The 24337-nt window shown below is 43.0% G+C and overlaps 1 protein-coding gene across 3 annotated transcripts in view; it reads right to left on the reverse strand.

Moving 5' to 3' along the window:
* The window catches only part of HERC4 (HECT and RLD domain containing E3 ubiquitin protein ligase 4), a 100406-nt gene that overhangs the window by 47543 nt on the left and 28526 nt on the right, over window positions 1–24337 (reverse strand). Inside the window, exons 6-16 of one of the 3 annotated variants that reach the window (XM_044299139.1) lie at window positions 24136–24227; window positions 22546–22676; window positions 20205–20365; window positions 20027–20103; window positions 18640–18764; window positions 17278–17337; window positions 11181–11292; window positions 7971–8160; window positions 4547–4719; window positions 4256–4375; window positions 2092–2115 (exon numbers count right to left, since the gene is read on the reverse strand). In XM_044299139.1, coding sequence (XP_044155074.1) covers window positions 2092–2115; window positions 4256–4375; window positions 4547–4719; window positions 7971–8160; window positions 11181–11292; window positions 17278–17337; window positions 18640–18764; window positions 20027–20103; window positions 20205–20365; window positions 22546–22676; window positions 24136–24227 — 1265 coding nt within the window. Of the gene's footprint in view, window positions 1–2091; window positions 2116–4255; window positions 4376–4546; window positions 4720–7970; window positions 8161–11180; window positions 11293–16796; window positions 16947–17277; window positions 17338–18639; window positions 18765–20026; window positions 20104–20204; window positions 20366–22545; window positions 22677–24135; window positions 24228–24337 lie in introns of those variants that run through there. The other 2 variants (XM_044299140.1, XM_044299141.1) reach the window with 2 other exon arrangements.

The raw sequence follows: 24337 nt of genomic DNA on the forward strand, positions 1-24337 counted from the left end.
AACGCCAGTGTGAAAGTAGCCTAAAAGGGGCTGTCTCACTTCAGCAAATGGCATTTATCATGTAGACCAGGGATCAGCAACCTCCGGCACTGCAGGTGTTGTGAAACTACATCTCCCATCCTGCACACTTGCTTGGCTGTTCTCTGAACTCCCACAGAAGTGAAAGAAGCATGCTGGGAGTTGTAGTTTCACAACAGCTGTAGTGCCGGAGGTTGCTGATCCCTGATGTAGACAAAGTTAATACAAGGCACTTACTAATGTATTGTGATTGTCCATATTGCCTCCTTTGATGGCTTGATTCATTTTTCCATCACATTATCCACTGCTCGTTTCCATGGTTATGACAACCCTGCAATCCAGCAGCGGTGGTAGTGCTTGCACACTATAGGTAAAAGCGCCAGTCTATACATACTCCTGCAGTCCCGACCATCAGCACGGCCACTGCTGCTGGACTGCAAGGTGGTCGTAACCCACCAAGGCAGCAATATGGACAAATCATAATACATTAGATAGTGCCTTGTATTAACTATCTCTACATGATATGTGTCATTTGTTGAAGTGAGACATCCTTTTAAAGAGTACCTAAACCTTCACACACTTTAATAAAACCTGTTTTAAATGTGGTGGAAATGATATTTTTTTTTTTTTTACTTTTCGTAGTGAAATAGGTGCCTTAAGTTCCGGTGCCTATTGTGCTTCTGAAACCATACATAGGTACACCGCTGTGCGCAGCAGTACGGATGGTACAATCCATGGAACGTGAGGCGAGTGGGTGCAGGCAGAGCATGCGATATGGGAGCTCCTGCCCTGCGCTCGACCTGCTCTGCTTCTAGCCTGCACCGACTTGGTCTTCAGGCTATTAGCCGGCAGAGGTGATGGGTCAAACACCTGCAGAGGTGACGGTCACAGACTAAAATACAGCTATTTGGTCTAAAAACACTTCAAGATCCCTATATAAAAGAGAAGCACTGGTACAAGAAGCAGCGATTTTCTGGCGTGTACAGCTCTCAGTGTGTCCAGAGGAGAATCCGTACTCCTGTACAAAGCAGTGAGCAATGAGAGAGTACCTGGACTTGAGGCTCCTATTTCACTAGGAAAAGTGTAAAAACCATCCTTATGTTCTAGTGAGGGAGAGGCTCCTGCTGCAGCCAGCTGTCACACAGCCGAACACAGACCCGAAAGGAGTAGGAAGGAAATAGCTGATCTTTCCAGGCGTATAGAAAGGGTTTCTTAGAAAATTTCTCCGTTTTGAATACAGTATAAGTAAAAGCGGATCAAAGAAATGGAACATTTGCTGGTTTCTGTATTCGTTTTCTATGTCTAGTGTTCCTTTAATACAACTGCCTCATATGTGCTCTTTTTTATGTTTTACTGTATAGACAACAGGGCCTCTAGAAGGAAATTCCCAGGTAAATCTGTTCCATCTCTGATCTGTGGCTACGCCCCTGTCATCAGTATCTGATCGGTCGGGGGTCCAGCACCCGGGATCCTCGCCGATCAGCTGTTTGAGGAGGCAATGATGCTCGCTGTAGCGCCGCTGCTTTCTCTCAGCAAGCCAAGCACAGCGCAGTACATTATATAGCAGCTCAGCCCCATTCACTTCAAAGGAGCTGAGCTGCGCCTGGGCCACATGACCAACGTGGCCTAGGGAAAGCTGCGAGAAGGCCATGGCGCTACGGAGGATAGATCTTCAATCTAAAACCCCTTTAAGCTCCTCCTATTAGTAAACTTAAGGCCAAAGCATTCACTTTTAACGTGGGCTGCAAAACGGTTACTTGGCAACTAACATTACTTGCTAGACTGGGATAAAGTGCAAACTGATATTGTCATACTAGTATAGACTAAATAATAAATTAATAAACATTGGGGGGGGGGGGGGGAATATATTAAAACATATCCCCGTTCCCCACAAAAAACCAAACCAAGGTAATTACTTCTACATTGAATGAGCAAATGACACAATGTTGAATACTATTTAATAGATTTCTAAAGGATAAAGGATCGGAATTTGCCACAAGATGACGTTTAGTATGCGAGTTTAGGTTGTATGACTACGGCACAGATCAAAAAACAGCAAAAGCCTAGTCTTACCTCAGGTAATCCCTGGTTTACGTCCTAAGAAATGCAGTAGGAGGAAAGTGCTAATTAGTACCTGAACTCCCAACAAATGTTGCATACAAGTGTTTTAGAGTACGTCCACATGGGCCACAATTTGTGCAGGAAAAATCCAGTGCAGGGTTTGCAATGGATCCACTGTAAACCTGCAAGATTTACATGTGGATTTGACATGGATTTTGTGGCAGATTTCAGCCTTCGCATTGCAAAGGGTGGAATCCGCAGCATAAATTGCTGCAGATTTAAACCCTAGACTGAAGGTAAATTTACAGTGTGTGGATGAGAATCCTTAAAATCGCAGGTACAGAAAAGCACTGCTGATTTGCTGCTTGCAAACCTGTGGTGGCAAATCTGCAACATTTCAGTCCCACGCAGACGTACCCTCAACTTTTTACGACTCAATATTTTCCTATTTCTTATTAAAACAGAATATTCATACACAGGACATGGAGAAACAGGGAATCCTGCTTAATAACTCTCTGTAGCACAACCTAAACGCTGCAGCAGTAATGGCTGTAGGACACTACACAGCAATACTGAGCAATCCAGCAGTTAAATAAGACCGTAAATGACTTACAAATCAACAGCAGTCTCTCTGACTCTGTCTGCAGGGACCACTCCCTTCTCCTTCTCCTCCTCCCCTCCCTGTAGACTTCTATGGAATCTGATCTTTCAGTGAGCAGGCAGTCCGTCTTCACTGTAGATTGATTTGAGCAGTGAGTTGAAAACGAATGAAGCAGAGAGGGAGCAGGAGAAGAGTCTGATAACAGGAGAAAGAAGCATCTTTCTCTGATGAGATATATTACAAAGTTTCCTATGTTCACCTGTACTATTTATGGGGGGAAAAAATAATAATTGCTTTTTAAGACCTTGCAAAATAAAACACACAGTTTATGTTACATATGGCATATAACATTTAAATATGAACAATTACAGATGGGACCTGCACACATGTAAGTACCTTCAAAAAGACTGTAAAGAATGAGAGAATAAAAAGGCAATCACTGGGGAGTCATCAACATTAACTGAGTGCAGTTGATTCAATTAAAGGAAATGTGTCGCCAAATGTTTTTTCTGCCAGTTAAAACCAGATAGTAACACACAGCCTTTTCTTCTAGTCTCTTTTTATTTTCCAATTACAGATTATGGGGGCGGCCATCTTGCCTGAGCTGTTCTTAACAGCATTTAGAAAGCATTAAGAAAATTGCTTTACGCCAGCCCCATGGTCCATAAACACAATGGTCTGGAGGGGACCTTACGGACTTCTATGGGAGAGTTTTCTAGGCTGCTCTGTGACCCGTGCAGTGGTCATTGTACAAGGGAAGAATAGATAAGCTCTGACAATCACCTATTGTTATTGGTGGCTACGGTCTTATCTGTCATTCTAATCCGGTAATGAGATCACTTCTGTGTATAGATAAGCAGGTAACTGCAGTAAAGTGATCTTTACAGACCAAGAAGTGGCGCCTATTAAGTTTAGTGGCCAGTGGGAAAACTGCTGAATTTTATGTTTTTTGCTTAAATATAGATAACGACATGGAAAATTAAAAATAATCAAAAATTCTTAAAAAATACGTTAAAACATAAAAATGTGGTTTAAACAACGGGTCATTTTCTGGTAACAAATTTCTTTTAAGGCAAATACAGAGCCATCTAGGAGCTGAATTTTTTTAGAGCTTTATCAGAAATGTGTCATAGTTCCTGTTGCAGTATTGCATCTCCTACAGAGACTGGGAACTGTCAGATAAGATTTATGGAGTTTATCTAGCGGCCTATACCTATACCATACGTTAATTTACAAGAAGCAGATACAGACCAGGTAATCTCTAATGATTAAGACCAGTCCTTCCCAGAAATTTCTTGGAATCTGTTTCCCAGGCTGTGCTAAACGAAAGTAAGCCATCTTTTCTAGTCCTATTCAAAAGCAATCTGTATAACAAACTAATGCAGCACAAACATATTCATCAACATGTGCAAAATTTGTAATCCCTCACAACATAAAACTAATAATACATCGCCGCCCGATAACAAATATAACACCTACAATCCTGATCACATCATTTTAAACATGTCCTGTCGAGCCTAAAGTTTGAGAATTTATAGAATGTTAATAAATGATAGTCGATAAGTCCTGACTTACCATACCAAGTGCCTGTTGCTGGATCCAAGCCAGATAGTCTTGCTGGATACTTATTAAGTCTTGTATTTCATGGATGTAGAATTTATCATAAGGTATAATCTGTCCTGATCTTTCATTTACCTGAAAAATGTCATATCACACATTGTATAAGAGCCCAGACACCTTTATTGGAAGTTTTAATTGTAGTCTTGGATAGTTAGGATTTGGTGTGTATAGATCTATAAACATCTGTGATATAGTGGAATTTAGAATTAAAGCAAACAGTTAGACACAAAAATAAAGCAAACATACCCTATGTACACTCTCCAAAACCTTCAGGGCAATATTAAGAAAAGTGTTGAAAGTTCTTCTTTCCGCATGAGGAACTCCAACTTTTACAGAATTCAATAGATGCAACACAACATTTTTGAAAAGCTGCACTACTCGCATGAACCCTGGATTTTCAAGAGTAGACCACCAGTTTTCTATCAAATAGATATAAAAAAAAACAGGAATAAACATCTGACACAACTAAAGTGGAAAGAAAGAGGAAGTCAATTCAACAGTTAACGGCCTCATGCACACGGCCGTTATTTTGGTCCGCATCCGAGCCGCAGTTTTGGCAGCTCGGATGCGGACCCATTCACTTCAATGGGGCTGCAAAAGATGCGGAGAGCACTCTGTGTGCTGTCCGCATCCGTTGCTCCGTTCAGTGGTCTGCAAAAAAAATATAACCTGTCTTATTCTTGTCCGCACTTTGCAGGCAAGAATAGGCAGTTATATTAAAGGCTGTCGGTGCCGTTCCGCAAATTGCGGAACGCACATGGACGCCATCCATGATTTGCGGACCGCAAAACACCCAACGGTCATGTGCATGTAGTCTAAAGGACATATACATTTGAGGGGGATTCAAATCTATTTAACTTAATCTAGATTAAAGGGGTTATGCCATGACTGATGTAAAAAAAATGGACTGCCTCCTAACATATGTACAGGTCCTTCTAAAAAAAATTAGCATATTGTGATAAAGTTCATTATTTTCTGTAATGTACTGATAAACAGACTTTCAGATATTTTAGATTCATTACACACCAACTGAAGTAGTTCAAGCCTTTTATTGTCTTAATATTGATGATTTTGGCATACAGCTCATGAAAACCCAAAATTCCTATCTCAAAAAATTAGAATATTTCATCCGACCAATAAAAGAAAAAAGTGTTTTTAATACAAAGAAAGTCAACCTTCAAATAATTATGTTCAGTTCTGCACTCAATACTTGGTCGGGAATCCTTTTGCAGAAATGACTGCTTCAATGCGGCGTGGCATGGAGGCAATCAGCCTGTGGCACTGCTGAGGTGTTATGGAGGCCCAGGATGCTTCGATAGCGGCCTTAAGCTCATCCAGAGTGTTGGGTCTTGCGTCTCTCAACTTTCTCTTCCTAATATCCCACAGATTCTCTATGGGGTTCAGGTCAGGAGAGTTGGCAGGCCAATTGAGCACAGTAATACCATGGTCAGTAAACCATTTACCAGTGGTTTTGGCACTGTGAGCAGGTGCCAGGTCGTGCTGAAAAATGAAATCTTCATCTCCATAAAGCTTTTCAGCAGATGGAAGCATGAAGTGCTCCAAAATCTCCTGATAGCTAGCTGCATTGACCCTGCCCTTGATAAAACACAGTGGACCAACACCAGCAGCTGACATGGCACCCCAGACCATCACTGACTGTGGGTACTTGACACTGGACTTCAGGCATTTTGGCATTTCCCTCTCCCCAGTCTTCCTCCAGACTCTGGCATCTTGATTTCCGAATCACATGCAACAGTCCAGTGCTGCTTCTCTGTAGCCCAGGTCAGGCGCTTCTGCCGCTGTTTCTGGTTCAAAAGTGGCTTGACCTGGGGAATGCGGCACCTGTTGCCCATTTCCTGCACACGCCTGTACACTGGTGGCTCTGGATGTTTCTACTCCAGACTCAGTCCACTGCTTCCGCAGGTCCCCCAAGGTCTGGAATCGGTCCGTCTCCACAATCTTCCTCAGGGTCCGGTCACCTCTTCTCGTTGTGCAGCGTTTTCTGCCACACTTTTTCCTTCCCACAGACTTCCCACTGAGGTGCCTTGATACAGCACTCTGGGAACAGCCTATTCGTTCAGAAATTTCTTTCTGTGTCTTACCCTCTTGCTTGAGGGTGTCAATGATGGCCTTCTGGACAGCAGTCAGGTCGGCAGTCTTACCCATGATTGCGGTTTTGAGTAATGAACCAGGCTGGGAGTTTTTAAAAGCATCAGGAATCTTTTGCAGGTGTTTAGAGTTCATTAGTTGATTCAGATGATTAGGTTAATAGCTCGTTTAGAGTACCTTTTCATGATATGCTAATTTTTTGAGATAGGAATTGGGGGTTTTCATGAGCTGTATGCTAAAATCATCAATATTAAAACAATAAAAGGCTTGAACTACTTCAGTTGGTGTGTAATGAATCTAAAATATATGAAAGTCTAATGTTTATCAGTACATTACAGAAAATAATGAACTTTATCACAATATGCTAATTTTTTTAGAAGGACCTGTAGTTGTTGGCTTTCTGATGGATCGGACTGTGAATGGCATTCTGCAGCTTGCTGTGACTGATACATAGAAGCTGTTAAAGCCAAATGGTTGAACATTTTTGACAAAATCCAAATACTATTTTTTTTGCCAAAAGGAACAACAAAAAATGCCCCCAAAGATGTCCATAATCTTCAAAATTCTAATTGTTTCACAAGATAATCATTTTTTTAATCATTTTATTTACTTATATAATGCTGACATATTCTGCAGCGCTTTACAGGCTCACGGTGGGGCTCACAATCTAGATTCCCTATCAGTATGTTTTCGGGATATGGGAGGAAACCCACACAAACACGGGGAGAACATTTAGACTCCATGCAGAACCCCAGTGCTGCAAGGCACCACTGCTAACCACCGAACCACCACGATTAATCAAAGTTTAGTGATAAGGCTATCTAATCTATTTTAAAGCCTATGGGGGTCATTTACTATGCTGAAATATACCTAAATTAGGCGTATTTCAGGTGCAGATAGCGGCGCAACGGTTAGTTGTGCCACTATTTGCGATTTCTCCTCGCTCACGCCAGGTCTAAAATTGTGGGTTAGTGCGGTTTTAAGCGTAGAAAATGGTCTAAATGTAAGACAGCTAGAAAGCGGTCTTACGTTTAGAACTGGCGCTGCATGAAGAGGCCGGCTCCTCTTCATAACTTCGGAGCTTTAAGACCGGCGTCTAAAACACCAGTCTTAATAAATGTGACTCATGGATGTGTTTAGGCTTTATTATTTTAACATAAGTGAAATTTTCTATAGTAGTGAATGCATTCACACAAGCCACCAATACTGATGTCAATAGGTAATTTTCTGGAGATGCAGTCCCTTTACCTAGTAATTATTCTATTTCCATAAATGAATGCCATAAGTAAAGATAATACATTTTGTAATATACAATACTGTCTTGAAGAAAAATGCTTCTTCCTGATCAAATATTTCTTTCCGTCACTGTTCAGAATCACTGTACTCACTGAAAAAAGTATAAAAGTCACTGCAGCTTGTCACAGAGGGGTCATTTTACACACAGCACAGCTGCAGAGAGATGATATAGGGGGAGGACTGTAAATAAACCCAAATCAATATGGGTGGCTGGTTGTGGGAGCCATTGTACAAGTTACCAATTTCTTTAAAAAAAAAAACTCACCAAGAACTCTTGACGGAGTCTTTTCAAGGTTAATAATTGCAGTCCCAAACGGAATTGCTAAAGACAAATAGTTGTTTGGGTCGGTCATAAGAGGGCACTCTGGCAGCGTGAGGTACAGTCTCAAAGCCTCAATGTCAGGTGGGGAACTCTGTAGTTTTGGTATGAGACTTTTTTCCAAGCTGGCAGCCACCTAAATGTAAAACACTAGAGTGAGGATGAAATTACAGTAGTTTGAAAGAACAATACACCTCCAAGCTGCTCGTCTGATGCATGTAGGTGTGGGACAAGACCTATTAAAGGGGTTGTCCAGGTTCAGAGCTGAACCTGGACATCCCTCCATTTTCACCCCGGCAGCCCCCCTGACATGAGCATCGGAGCAGTTCATGCTCCGATGCTCTCCTTTGCCCTGCGCTAAATCGCGCAGGGCAAAGGCATTTTTCTGAGTTCCGGTGACGTACCGGGGCTCTCTATGGGGCTGACAGGAACCCCGGTGACGTCACCGGCACTGATGGGCGGGATTTGGCTCTGCCCTAGCCAGTAAAACGGCTAGGGCAGAGCTAAAGCCCGCCCCTCAGAGCCGGTGACGTCACCGAACACACTGCTGGGCGGAAGTTACCGCCCGGCAGTGTGTTATTGTAAACACAAGAGCCTGTGCCCTGCGCGATCTAGCGCAGGGCACGGGAGCGCATCGGAGCATGAGATGCTCCGATGCCAGGCTCAGGGGGGCTGCCGGGGTGAAAATAAGGGTATGTCCGGGTTCAGCTCTGAACCCGGACAACCCCTTTAACCTCAGCATCCGGATGAAAAATCTTAAAGGAACTCCGGGCTTTATTACATTTTATTTGTTTTACTTACTTGTATAGTATCAACATATTCCACAGCGCAGTGGAGCACACAATCTAAATTCCCTAACAGTAGGTCTTCAGAGTTTGGGAGTAGTAATGAGCGAACCTGTGTTTTCAAGTTCGATGTACAAGGTTCGGGTTATCTAAGAATTCAGTTATGTATACCGCTACCATGGACCATAACTTATGGTCCGTGGTAGCGGAATCCATACCAGAGTTCTTCGATAACCCGATCCCTAACCTTGTACACCGAACTTGAAACCACAAGTTCGCTCATCCCTATTTGGGAGGAAACCAGAGTACCCGGAGGAAACGCACGCAAACATGGGAAGAACATGCAAACTTTATATCAAATCAGTCCCCAAATGCATAAGCGTTGGTTTGTCTGGAATGTTTAATTTATTTTGTTAACCAGGGGCGGACTGGCCATAGACCCTACAGGGAAATTTCCAGGTGGGCCAATGCCCAGGGGGCCACCCTGTAGAAGCGTCAGGTACTTATGCGCCTGGCCAGCAGCCGCAGGTGTCCTCTTGAATTCAACTGGATTGCCGTCCTCAGGACGATGATATAGTTTCATACTCTGGCACGGGCGGCAGTATTCTGTGCTGCACTGTGGTATTTGGTTCTGTTGGGGTGGCATTTGGTTCTGCATTACCATATTGCTGGCCCTGCTTACTTCTGTTGTCCCTGCCTACTTGTGTTGCCCCTTGTTCCGTCAGTTTGGAGTTGGACCCATCTACATGAGGACACATTTAAGTTTTTTTAAGGGCCACTTTAAGTTCTCAGTTCACCCCTGTTGTTAATAATACAATTAAAGTCAAAGATTTTAAGATCTTTCATCCGGATGCTGGAATTTCTCTGTTTCATTGAAATCAGTTTACGGCTCTTGCACACAACAGATCTCAGTCCGTGAAACACGACCAGTGTCAGCAGCATCTCCCAGACTGACGGCGGCGACTCTGACCTACACTGACTGCAGCGAGAACCTGTCTGATCACAAGTCTGTTGTACTGTACGCACATGATGATGCGAGCACAGTACAACAGACCTGCAATCAGTTACAAACTGACTGCATCACAATATAGTCAGAAACACGGGCCGAGATTCCCGTACCAGTCATGTGCACAAGCCCTTACATGAACACAAAGCAGAAGCCTTTGAGATTCATCTTATGCTGCATCCACATCAGGTTCGATATTTTTGTTTTAACTGCACAAATTGTAACTAAAATTGTGACCCTTTTCAGGTTTTTATTGCCGATTTCTCCTGTAACTGTGGCTGACATGCAACAGAGCCCTGCGATAATGTAGCCTTTAGGACTGGAGCAGGGAGCGGCACTGCCTGATCTGTATACACAGTGCTCACTGAGCGATGTGTATACAGTGGTAGGGAAGGCAGAGATAGTAAAAAAAAAAATCCTATGTTGCGCTGTCATTCTAATCCTGCCTGTAATTATAATGAGATGACTGCTAAAAAGTCATCTGAATAGACCAAAAAGTAGCGCTTATTATTAGACATAGAAGCTGTCCCACAAGGGATGTATATTTTTTAAAACACAATAAAAGGACACAGCGCTATGGGACAGGTATATTGCGGACATGCTAGCGGCGATCTAGCCGTGCATGTCCGCAGCTCTATAGGCCAAAACGAGGTGACAGAATCCCTTTAAACAAAAAATAGAATCCTGCAGTTTTTACACTGGTCACTATGTCTAATAACTGCCGCCACTTCTCGGTCTGTACAGATCACTTTACAGCAGTTAAATCATTCCAATCCTGCCTGTAATGATATCACCTATGTGTATAGATAAGACAGGATCCTCCATTCACAATAGGTGATTGTCGGAGCTTATCTATTCTTTCCTTGTACAATGACCTCTACAAGGGTCACAGAGCAGCTTAGAAAACTCTCCCATAGAAGTCAGAGGTCCCCTCCTGACCATTATGTCTATGGACCATGGGGCTGCCATAAAGCAATTTTCTTAATGCTCTGCAAATGTTGTTAAGAACAGCTCAGGAAAGATGGCCGCCCCCATAATCATGTTCAGGAAATTGAAGAAATAAATCTGCAATCAGAAAGTAAAAACAGATTAGAAAAAAAAAGAATATGTGGTACGATCTGATTTTAACTGGCAGATAAAAGTTTTGGTGACGGCACATAACTATCTGTCCTACTGCAGAAAGGGAGGCTCCTGCTCTAGCCAGTTGTCTTACAGCCAAACAGAACATAATGAGAAGAAGTGGGGACAAGGCTAAGCTTCTGAGAGACACACAGAAGACATCTTTACAGATGAAGGAGATGAAGGAAGAAACTGCTGGGAAATCTGTTTTGTGCATTTCCCGTGCTTAGTGTTACCCACACCTACCTGCTGTACAGCTTGCTGTGGTGCTGAATCCAACAGCTTGTGAAACAGGAGTCTAGCAGCATTCATATCTATCCCTGAGAACTTGGCACTTGTTCGGTAATGATCATCATTGCTATGAAGTCAAAATAACAATACATTAACAATGTCTCCTTAGAATCAGTGAAATGCAACACAGCGATAAACATAATTCCTTTACATATGCGCCCATCCAAGACAACTGCAACAGCAAAAAACAAAAACAAAAACAAAAAAAAAAAACACAAGAAGCCAAATTATTATCATACAAAAAAATAAAAAGGCCTCCTAAGGCCCAAAGTAGGAAAACTGGGGGAATGACTTCTAAAAATTCTGGTGCCGATAGTCGTATAACAAAGCTGGATAAATTCCTAAAATCCCCTACAGTTAAGGGCTCTTTCACACCTGCGTTCTTTTCTTCCGGCATAGAGTTCCGTTTTTTGGCCGGAGAAAATACCGCAGCATGCTGCGCTTTTTGCTCCGGCCAAAAATCCTGAAGACTTGCCACAAGGCCGGATCCGGAATGAATGCCCATTGAAAGGCATTGATCCGGATCCGGCCTTAAGCTAAACGTTGTTTCGGCGCATTGCCGGATCCGACGTTTAGCTTTTTCTGAATGGTTACCATGGCTGCCAAGACGCTAAAGTCCTGGCAGCCATGGTAAAGTGTAGTGGGGAGCGGGGGAGCAGTATACTTACCGTCCGTGCGGCTCCCGGGGCGCTCCAGAGTGACGTCAGGGCGCCCCACGCGCATGGATGACGTGATCGCATGGCGCATGGGGCGCTCTGACGTCATTCTGGAGCGCCCCGGGAGCCGCACGGACGGTAAGTATACTGCTCCCCACTACTACTATGGCAACCAGGACTTTAATAGCGTCCTGGCTGCCATAGTAACACTGAACGCATTTTGAAGACGGATCAGTCTTCAAATGCTTTCAGTTCACTCGCGTTTTTCCGGATCCGGCGTGTAATTCCGGCAAATGGAGTACACGCCGGATCTGGACAACGCAAGTGTGAAAGAGCCCTAAGACTAGATTGGCCCAGCGGAATCAGGGGAACCTGGAAATAAGGTAAGCTGGTGGAGCCCACCAGAACCCTGTAGTACTCCTGGACCACTGTATGGCCTCTGATAAAAACAGATGGGATAGACAGTAGGATTGATATCATCCATAAGAAATTGGCAGATATTTTAGCCGTAGTGAACCGCTCTAATCTAGCTTTGAGAGATCTCTTGGTAAAAGTAGCATCTGTTCAATCTGACATCTCCTAAAGATGATATGAACAAAATGCGCGCAAAGATCAGAGGTACTTGGCCCCGAACATTTATCTCCTTGGTTTGCTGTGGAGAGAGCCCACAGGATCCTAATGAAAAGGCCTCCGCCTGGGGACCCCCCCCCCCCCGAGCGATATCGGCAAAGCTAATGTGTGTGAAAGATCGCAATTTGGTGTTGAGAAAAAATTAAAAAAGAGAGATCTGCCGGAGATAGAATTTAAAAATAACAAGATCAAAATATTTCCAGATTTCTCAAGAGACACTCAAAACAAGTGGAGAGAGAGAGTTTTGAGATGTTAAAAAAAAAAAAAAAAAAAAAAAAAAAAAAAAAAGCTCATTTGAGCCAAAATTAAATACTCTATACCCGGCGAAATTGAGGATAGTTTTTCAGGATAAAGTTCAATTCTTTACTAGATCCGATGATGTATCGGAGTGGCTGGACACCAAGGGGATATTAACTGTTGCAGATTATTATTTTTTTGTCTGGTTGTGGAGGGAGTTGGGGGAGGGTCTGGGCTGCTTTGTAAGATATTGATTAGGTATTTTTTCCTCGCGAATCAGGGTGAAGGGTTTGGGGAGGTACATAACCATTATCTCAGGAGCCATCGATTATAAGTTAGTGTAAGGGCAGCCACAGGCCCCATTCTTGTTTCTCTTTTTTCTATAGGACTCAATGCACCTGGAACGTCCGCGGGTTGGCCGACAGAATAAAAAGGTGTATTGTATTTGACCTTATTGCAAGACATCTCCCCGCGATAGTTTGCCTCGTTGAAACTCATCTGACAGTTGAGAGGTTGGATACGGTGAAAAAGAGGTGGGCTCAATACGAGCATCATTCCTGCCTCTCATCTTACTCTATATATTCATAATAAGGTAGACTTTGAACCACTGAGCTGGTTGATAGACATGAATGGTAGATTCGTTTTTTTTACATGCCCGCTGGAACGGGGCGATTTGTATTCTTGCTTTTATATATATCCCCCCTCCTTTTTCACTTTATGTGATGCCTCACCTCACTCGTAGATAGTAAGAATAAATGTCCGATCCTGGTTATGGGAGACTTTAACAATGTCATGGGTATGTAGACAGATAGACGCTCTACCTCATCGGAGCGGAAGGTAACAGAGGGATCCCCTACTCTACTTTACAGAGCATGTCAGGAGAAGGCATTAATAGATATTTGGTGCCAACTATACGGGGACAAATTTATATTCTCTTGTTACAGCCGCTCCTATGGGGCTATGTCAAGAATAGATTTGGCACTTTCTAGTCCAGACTTTATAGACGCTGTCTCGTCTACTAAGTACGAAGCTCATAGTGTTTCTGACCATTCACCTAATTTGCTTACATTTAAAGAGAGGAAATTCGGTAATTTCCGGTTGAATCCGCATTGGATTGTGCTAGTTAAAGAACGTGATTTGAATGCTAATGATATCAAAGTTTTGAACCCGAAATGTCGGATCGACCCATATTCAAATTGTGCAGTAACCGGGGCATCCATAAGCATAAGATGGAGAGTTAGGGTCTGCCGACATTAGCACATCGCTCATGTCAGCCAGTTTAATAGGGTTAATTCTGGTGACAGAAACCCTTCAATTACACGTGCTGCCAAGATAATATTTCATCTGCAATTTCTAATAATCTAATTGAAATAAGACAATCAATATGGCTGTGCTCGCTGCTGTGCTTTCTATAGAAAATGGTCACCATGTTAAAAAAAAAAGCTAGTATCTCTGCAAGTAAAACAAAACTTTAACCACTGCTACTGAAATTCTCTTAGGCATTTTGTACTTTTTTTTTTAAACTCGCTTTATTGAAAAGTGATAAGCAAGAAATACAATAGAGCAATCAAGGACAATTACAATGAATTACGCATCGCAGTGCAAAACAATAAGACAGAAATAGAAAGTATTTCTTAATCAAATCGTTAACAGTCAAGGCATATCAATATTACAGCATGTCAATGAGCCTTTATTTCACTTAACACCTCGTATTATCGTTGTCCAGTAAATACTGATCTGAATTCCTGGAACTGTATGGTGAACAAACCAGTATGTTTAGTTTATGGAGTGCAAATGCGCTGTCGTGGCAGTTATAGGGGAGTCACACCAAGGACCCCATATTTTCTGGTGTTTCTGAGGGCAACCTCTACGGGAGTAAATGATCTTCTCAAGGGGAATGATATTGTTGACCAGGACTTTCCATTGACTAACTGTGGGGGGCCTGTCCGACATCCATCTAAGAGCAATAGATTTTCTAGCTAGGAAAAGGGCTTCCCTGATAAAAGTGAGAGTGTAGCGTGATCTTGAGTTCTCATCAATAATTCCCAGTAGACAAACCTTGGGGCAAACTGCCAAAGTATCTGGAATCAGGGAGGAAACAACATCTACCACCCCCCTCCAGAAAGATTGAATATAACTGCACTCCCACATCAGGTGCCATTTTGTACTTTTTTATTTCTGCCTGTTGGTCACACATATTTGGCAGGCTTTTTTCAGGCATTCTGAAACTGCTATTTGCAAAAAAAAAATGCCATGGAGCCAAAAATGCAGTGCAAGTCACGAAAGATGTGCTTGTACTGCATTTCATAAATCTCAGAGACTTACAGCTATCTAGATTTGTGTTTTTTTTTCCCCATAAAAACTGCTGCAAAAAACACCAAAGAACATACAGCATTATATATATATATATATATATATATATATATATACACACATATACACACACATACATATATACACACACACACACACACACACACAGTACAGATCAAAAGTTTGGACACATGTGGAATTATATACATAACAAAAAAGTGTGAAACAACTGAAAATATGTCATATTCTAGGTTCTTCAAAGTAGCCACCTTTTGCTTTGATTACTGCTTTGCACACTCTTGGCATTCTCTTGATGAGCTTCAAGAGGTAGTCACCTGAAATGGTCTTCCAACAGTCTTGAAGGAAACCTGCCAGACTGGTGGCGCACATTATCGGTCACGATTCTCCGGTGGTCTTCCATGATGCACAAAGTTTGGCAGAAATGTCGGGCGCTGTTATCAGTAAAAGGATTTACACAATTTTCCCCTATCTGGAGGAATCCGCATCTTCCTGAACTATTCCAACTAGATGGCTTTTCACCTTGGGAGCGCAAAGGAGTGAGGTATCTACGTCAACTACAGAGTGCTGATGTTTTTAAGTCCTTTGAGCAGTTGAGAACTGAATTTGGTCTCCCACATACGGCTTTCTATCAATTTCTGCAATTACGGCATGCCTTTCAGAAACGGGCTAACTCTATATCATTGAAATGCACTATGGTCCCATTGTTTCAGCAACTTCCTACTAACAGTTCCTCGAGCGGTCTAATATCATCTACCTACAGGAACTTATATGTGAAGTCAATAAAACAAAATCAAATCTAAATGGGAAAGCGAGGTTGGGCCGATTTCAGAAGAGCAGTGGAAGACGATCCTAGCTCTCAGCCCGCAACTGTCAGTTAGTGAGAGGGAGCGTATGTCCCAGTTGTTTTTATTGCACCGGGTGTATAGGACGCCAGAGTTTTTATGTCGGATAGGTGTTCGGGAGGATGCGGATTGTCCTAGATGTGGCATGAGCCCTGCTTCCTTGCTGCACATGTTCTGGGATTGTGCAGAGCTCCGGAATTTCTGGTCCTCGGTTCTGGCCTTAATAAAAGACGCATTTAATATCACGGTTCCGCCTGGTCCGAGAACATGTATAGTAGGAATATTAGACATCAAAAATCGTCATTGTCTGGGAGTGCAGCGTCTGCTATTCCAGGCTAGGAAACTAATAGCCAGATTCTGGCTTAGACCTCAACCACCGTCTAGGGGAGAAGTCCTTAGTAGGATGGCAGATATAATACGCTTGGAAAAAGGTGTATATGTTAAAAGACAATGTGTTACGAGGTTTAACAAAATATGGGATAATTGGGAGAAATTTAGGACACAGTGTCCGGATTAGCCTCTCTTCTTAGTGGGACTATGGGAAGGTAAAGGCTCAGTCCCGGATTTCTTTTTTTCTTCAGCTTAACTAGCTGTAGACGTACGATGTATGAAAGTGTTTTGTACTACGCAGGGCGGGTGTGCAGAGGAATGTTCAACGGACAGAAGTACACCAATGGCTATGCTTAAGATATATTAAGTAAATGTTGTTGGAGTTCGGATCCGTTCCATCGCTCGGGTAAGGGGGGAGGGGGGGTATTGGGTTATAGTTGGGCAGGGAGGGTTGGTCCTATGTTCGTTAATTACAATGGACGGGAATGTGGTTTGTACATGGTATACTGTGTAACTAGATTAATTGATCTTCGGTGCATCTTATGATATGCCTGTTGACATGTTACATACTCATGGAAGTTACTCTGTGGCCGATCATGTAATACTATGATACTATTGTTAATGTATAATGTGCAGGCTGTTTTCTTTCTTTGTATTTTTGTGACTTTCAGAAAATGTCAAATAAAAATTATCTGATAAAAAAAAAAAAAAAAGAAGAAGGTGAGCCATCTCTATTAACAATTTGCACAAAGCCAGTTCTGCCTTGAGTATAACGGTCTGACAGATTATGAAGAACGCACTGTTTGGAACCCTATTACAAGGTTGTATCTGTGAAGAACAGTCCCCAATAGACTGTTCTATGTGAAATAAATGGACTGTCACTTTACAGTTTCTGAATGCACTAATATTCAGCATAGCATCTCCAAAGAGGTACAAGAGAGTCTACCACTGCGGCCATCAAAAAGACACTTCACAGGATATAGATATGAATAACAGGAAAAATCATTTGGGCACAAAACTCACCTGGTAGAGAGAAAACTTCCATTTATACAAGCAGCCGATGAGAAGACTTTGTCAATTTCACTATTAAAGCAAAAAGCAAAGAAATTATCATTCAGGGTTCACGCCTTGTGCTATCCTGCATAATTGATGCACATTGGAAAATCCATGTCATAGGATAGATGGATAGCAAGAGAGATGGATAGAGAGATCGACAGAGATAGCTAGAGAGATGGACAAAGAGAGAGAGAGAGAGAGAGAGATTATATAGACAGAATGAATAGACAGATGCAGTTGTTTAGAACTGCAAAACAACCACACCGGTACAGACACAGAAAATGGCTGCCTGCACTATCACAGGGGTGGCCAACCTTACAGACACTAATAGCCAAAAAACAAACAAAAAAAAACGTATGACTGCCAGGAGCCACAAGCTATATATTTACACACAAGTCACCATATTTTTCGCCCTACAAGATGCACCTAGTTTTTAACAAAAGTAAGAAAAAAAATATTTTTCATCAGACCCCAGATCAGACTCCTAAATAAGACCCCCAAATCCTCATCAGACTCCTAAATAAGACCCCCAAATCCTCATCAGATCCCCAATCCTCATCAGACTCCTAAATAAGATCCCCAATCCTCATCTGATCCCCAATCCTCATCAGACTCCTAAATAAGATCCCCAATCCTCATCTGATCTAAAATAAGATCCCCAAACCTCATCAGACCTCCAAATCAGACCCCCAATGCTCAGATCAGACAACACAAATCAGACTCACAGTGTCAGACCCTAGGTGCTCAGATCTCCCCCCATGCTCAAATCTGAACCCCCATTGCTCAGATCCAGACCCGCCATTGCTCAGATCCAGACCCGCCATTGCTCAGATCCAGACCCGCCATTGCTCAGATCAGAACCTCAGTTCTATAATTTAAAAAAACCTCTTCCCTCTCCTGATCAGGCACTGGGCTCCTGCTACTTTGCAGGTCTGACATGCTCCCCACTGTGACCTGAAGAGAACAAGGTCAGGTCCTAGACCGTGTCTCCACGTACTAGGTTCTCACACTGTGTGCATCAGGACGTAGTGGAGAGTGAGCTGGAGCTGCAAAGTAGGAACAGCGCCCGATCAGGAAAAGAGATCTGAGCATGGGGTGGAGAGTGAGCCGCCTGACTGCTTCCTGGCTCTACAGCTAGAGCCGCACTTGAATAAGCAAAGAGCCGCATGCGGCTCAAGAACCACAGGTTGGCCACCCCTGCCCTATCATTTTAGTATGTTGCTGTGATAATTTGTGTGTGTAAATCAGGGTGATGATTTGACCAACGAATCAAAAATTGTAATACAAGTCATGCAACAAATGTAGGATGAATTTAGTTGATTCACTTACTTCACTATATCTAATGGAAGTCTTCCTGATGAGAAATTCTGCCATCTTTGAATAAGCTCCTCATTTATGGTCCATACTGGTGTGGAATGGTTACACTTCCGGAAGTCATCTGGTGGAAGGCAGTTCTAGAAATAGGAAACGTATTTATGTTACAACTTCTGGGGTCCACATTCTAACTATGGGGGTCCGAAGGGTAGTACACTTGATCTTATGGATCAGTGATAAATGCTGTTCTTGTGACAGCATGTTTGAGAGGTTTGCCTATATTTGAAGACAATAACTGAAAAATGTGGCTGTGATACCAAGTGGTTTATTGGAATAAAACCACTTGAAGATATAAAACATAAAAGAACAAGGTAGGTCACCAATATCAAGGTAGGTCACCAATATCAGATCTGCTACGTCCGACAACTGGGACCCCCGATGATCAGCTGTTTTAGGAGACTGTGATGCTCCGCTGAGCATCTCAGCCTGCTCGAAGTTTACCAAGCATAGCATCATCCATTAGATAGTGGCTGTGCTTGGTATTAAAGCTCAGTCTGTTCATGTGACTGATAAACATGACTTCACTGGCCTAAGAAGAAATCGTGGCACTCATCGAAGCACCACAGCCTCTTCAAACAGCTGACTGGTGAAGGTCCAGGGAGCTTTACCCTTACTGATCTGATACTGATGACCTATCCTGAAGATAGACCATCAATACCAGAATCTCGGAAAACCTCTTTAATTAGAAATCTCACTGGAGAACAAATGGCCAAAATTATTAAGAGGAAGCATAGAAGTCAGGTGTAATGTGCGCCAGCTTTCTGGCACAGACATTATTAAAAGTGTTGGGCCACGGATGAAAGTAGTAAGGATGACCGAAAAGTCAGGTGAAAGTCACGAATGTTTGGTGCAAAGTGGGACTTGTTCCATTACATACATTCCTCCCTATAGAAGCTGCACGTTTTAGCACTTCACAAATGTTGTACAAATTTGATATTTTAGAGAAAGTAGAGAATAAGAACATAGGGGCACATTTATTAAGACCGGCGTTTTAGATGCCGTCTTAATAAAGCCTGATCGCTGGCGGTGGATTCACTGGAGTTTTGAAGAGGCGCTGGCCTCTCCATAACTTCGGCACATCCTCCGCCAGTTCTAAATGTACGAAAGTTTCCTTGCTGTCTTACATTTAGACCATTTTCTACGCCTAAAACAGGCGTAGAAAATGGTGAATGAGACGGGCTTGCTGGCCCATCCCCTTACCTAATTTTAGAACTGGCGAGCGCGGGACAAAGTTGCAGATAGCGGCACAACTAACCATTGTGCCACCATCTGTGCCTGAAATATGCCTAATTAAGGCGCATTTTAGCTTAGTAAATGACCCCTACAGGGTGTTTTTTGTTACCTGTACATGAAAGTAATGTGCAAAGCTTTGGTCTCCACCAGAAAAAATTCTTTTCACACAGTAGTACCCATCTATACCTAGAATTAAATTAATGTGTGGTTATGAATATTGTACTACATCAAAACTGAGAAATACAAGAGCGGCAATACCCACAGTGTACAACCAAAAACCCACTTACTGACAGGATGCTGGGAGAAATCACTGTGGGATAGCCAGTTTCCTTTCACAGTAAAAGGACTTTTTCTGTTACATGTTGACCCAGTTCCTAGTTGTCCATTGCCTCCAAGTCCAAAGGAATAGATACGACCAGATGAAGGAACAAAGGCCAGAGTGTGCTGTCTATGAACATATAAAGAGAAAACAGTCACCAGAAATGCATTACAAAGGTAATCCACATATGAACGTATCCATGAGACTAATAGTGAATACTGTGCCAAAAACATAAGTGAGTCACTTGTTCCAAGTTAAGTAAAGACCCTTATACACTAATGTGTATGGGGGTCTTTACTTAACTTAGAACAAGTGACTCACTCACGTTTTTTTTATTGTTGGACAAACCCTAACGAGAAAGGCGGCTCAGCCGACAGTCTATTGTGTACGGTGAGCTCCCGATAATGATACTTTCACACCTGCGTTAGGTGCGGATCCGTCTGGTATCTGCACAGTCGGATCCGCACCGATCATGCAAACGCTTGTATCGGTTCAGAACGGGTCCGTTTGCATTATTCTTTAAAAAAAAAAAAAGTCTAAGTCAAAATGGATCCGTCCTGACTTACACTGAAAGTCAATGGGGGACGGATCCGTTTTCAATTGCATCATATTGTTTGTGTCAGTGAAAACGGATCCGTCCCCATTGACTTACATTGTAAGTCAGGACGGATCCGTTTGGCTCAGTTTCACCAGACGGACACCAAAAGGTTTGCCTCCAAAGTGGAATGGAGACGGAACGGAGCCAAACTGATGCGTTCTGAGCGGATCCTTATCCATTCAGAATGCTTTGGGGCTGAACGGATCCCTGAAACGGATCTCACAAACGGAATTCAAAACGCCAGTGTGAAAGTAGCCTAAGACTTCATGGACACTACTTATCAAAAGAGCCATACCACACAGATCCAGAACATGGCATTTTAATGGAACCATATTAGTATGTGAACTTCAAAATATACATCAATCGAGGCATGCTCAGTTGGATGCCAAAGCCGCCGGACTAAAAAGCCTGGCATGCAGTAATTTTAGTCCGGCGGCCTTTTGCCGTGCACCGCCGTGCTGCGCCGGAGCACCGCCCCCGTCCCCATTATAGTCAATGGGGACGGAGCAGCGGTCTGGCGGCACGGCGAAATAGCCGCAGGACGGATCCGACATAGTGAACAGCCTGTCGGATCCGTCCTGCCGCAAGTGTGAAAGTAGCCTAAGGGTTCTCCCTTAAAAGCACTGATTTATAAACATTGTTCAGGAATACACTGGACATGGAGAGACGCAACTACACAAAGGACATTACACTTGATGAGGCAACAGACAGATGCACACCAAGGACACTTATGCACTGGTCCTATAATCAAAATAGGAGCCATGCAATACTTGACAGGGATTGTATGGAGACATCTGCTAATTTTCCAACAAATGTGCATTAGTCTCCCCCCTGCACTTGATGTCAGATCAGCCAGGAAAGAATGACTGGACAACACCTTTATAAAGGAGCTGTCGCCTCTCCCGACATGCCTGTTTTGGCAACTACCAGTTGGGTGTGTGTCCCTGCACCGTCTTCAACAAGTAGCCCTGACTGGAGAAGGGACACCCCACCCAATTGGTAACACTCATCTGGACTGTTATAGCAGATGTTAATTTTATTAAGGACATAATGATAAACATTTTTTTGGGGGGGGAATACATTTTATTAAAAATGGGGTAGGAGTAAGATATAATAATCATACTGACCTCACCGATCCCCCACCACTACAGGGACTGAGGCAGAGGTGGGACAGCAACAATAAAGAACTGGTGAGGAGAGTATTGATCCTTTGTTATTTTAACTAAGGGTCCATTCACACGTCCGTAGTGTATTGCGGATCCGCAATGCACCCGGCCGGCTCCCCCCATAGAACTGCCTATTCTTGTCAGCAATTGCGGGCTGCGGCTCGGAAACGCGGATGCGGACAGCACACTTTGTGCTGTCTGCATCTTTTCTGTTCACATAGAGAATGAATGGGTCCGCACCCATTCCGCAAAATTGCGGAACCGATGCGGACCCATTTGCGGATGTGTGAATGGAGCCTTACTCTGACCCTGATTTTATTTAAAATTATTTCACCAGAAAACCCTTTTAAAGCTTAGTACATAAAAGGTCATAAGAAAACACATCCCCTATCAACAAGTGTCTGAACGGTGCGAGTCTGACCACTGAGGCCCCCGCTGATGGTAACTTTACATTAATCTGGTTATTGCACCTAACGCAGACAGAAAAGGATAAACCTTGTCCAAATGCGTCAGCTGCAGAATAAACTAACGGGAGTGAAATTTACCGTCCACAAGCGATCTGTGTGACAATGTTCCCCATGAGTTCAAACACTTTCCTGGGGTTGATCTCATTGTTTGTAGAATTATGACCAAGCTGTCCATATCCTCCAGCTCCAAAAGTAAAAACTCCTCCTTCCTAAAGAAACCAGAGAGCAAAATGATGAGTGAAATCTGAATCAACTTATCGCATTGGGTTTTGCATTGCTGTAGCAATTACAGGAGACCTCCTTATTAGAGTCCTATCCTTTGATGATATTCTGTCTTATAGCGATCAACAGGAGCATAGCTATAGGGGAAGCGGCTGCTTTGGGGCCCGAACTCAGAAGGGGTCCATGCAGGAGGAGGACTCAAGAATTTTATTTTCAGGGTCCCCTCAACTGTATTATACAATGACATTATATACAGTATATACATGTCAGAAATGGACTGAGCAGCTCGTCCAAGAGAGCGATTTTGTCTAGCTACAAGAGTGGGGGTTGCGAAGAAGTTGCTGAGGGGGCCCATTCAAAAATTCGCTGTGGGGCCAAGTCAATTCTAGCTATGCCAATCAAAGCAAGATAAATATGCAGTGTTACTTAAAGAGGACCTGTCGCCACTGCTGTTTTAATATCCACATACATTCCCCATGTAATACCAATTCTGGATCATCTATTCTTACGTCTCCATGTTGTGCCATTCCTTTATTATCTGCACTAGAAGTTAGGAAAAATTGCTAGCAGTCTGCAGTAAGGGTACAGAGGGGCGGTAACCAGTTGGGGGGGGGCAACCTGCACAGTGACACTAGCAGCACCGACTGGATAGAGTTAGACTGTACTCTTACTGCAGACTGCTAGCAATTCATTCATAGCTTCTAGTAGGAATAATACAGGAAAGGCACAACATAGAGCCATAAGAATAGACGCTCCGGAATTGTTATTACACGGGGAATCTATGTGGATATTAAAACAGTCATGTCGGGAGCGGGGACAGGTCCTCTTTAGCCTACTTACAGTCACATTAAAATTGGAAAATCCCAAAATTTCACTTTTTTTATTGTAGATTTTTTAATATATGTCTGAAGTAAATTTTGTTAGCGCACAACTCAGGTGACATAATTGCATTTAACCCCTTAGTGACATAATTCATTTTAGCTTTAAGGACTAGTAACATGTTCCCCCTTTGTGTTCCAGCAGTCATAACTTTTTCACTTATTTCTCCACTGACTATAATGGAATCTGGCGGGGATCCAGGCGCTTTCCAGCAAAATGCCTTATTTTGGCCAGGCAAAAACCGCTACATGCAACGTTTTTTGTCCATCCAAAACCTGACATTTATGCTGGAAAGCAGCTATAGCCCACTATAGTCAACGGGGTCCGGTGGTGAATAGCAGTATCCAGTGAATTCCGGCTGGCTGTTCTTCACCTGAAAAGCCTGCCGGATACGTTTACCGGAGATGTGAACGTAGCCTAAGAAATTATACCAAGCTTGACATTTGTCACCCATTCTCCAAACCCCTTTAATTCTCTTGGGACGCTGATGTGACTGCCTTCTGTCATGACTAAAAGTTTTGAAGTGCAACTCTGACAGAGACTCTTCATCTTTGTAAGCTTCTTCACCTTTGTCAGTGCAGCGGTATGATCTTCACCACAGCAGATGTGTACAATTTTCTGACTGCGCAATGATTTGAGAAGGCATGGACAATATCTGTCTGTAGGTAAAGAGAATAATAGATGAGTGACCAGATCATTGACTGCACATTACTGTATAACGGGAGAGACTTACTCATCAAAATGCACCACAATCTTAGCTTGATTTGCA

Source organism: Bufo gargarizans, chromosome 6 (genome assembly GCF_014858855.1).
Source record: "Bufo gargarizans isolate SCDJY-AF-19 chromosome 6, ASM1485885v1, whole genome shotgun sequence".
NCBI lineage: Eukaryota > Metazoa > Chordata > Amphibia > Anura > Bufonidae > Bufo > Bufo gargarizans.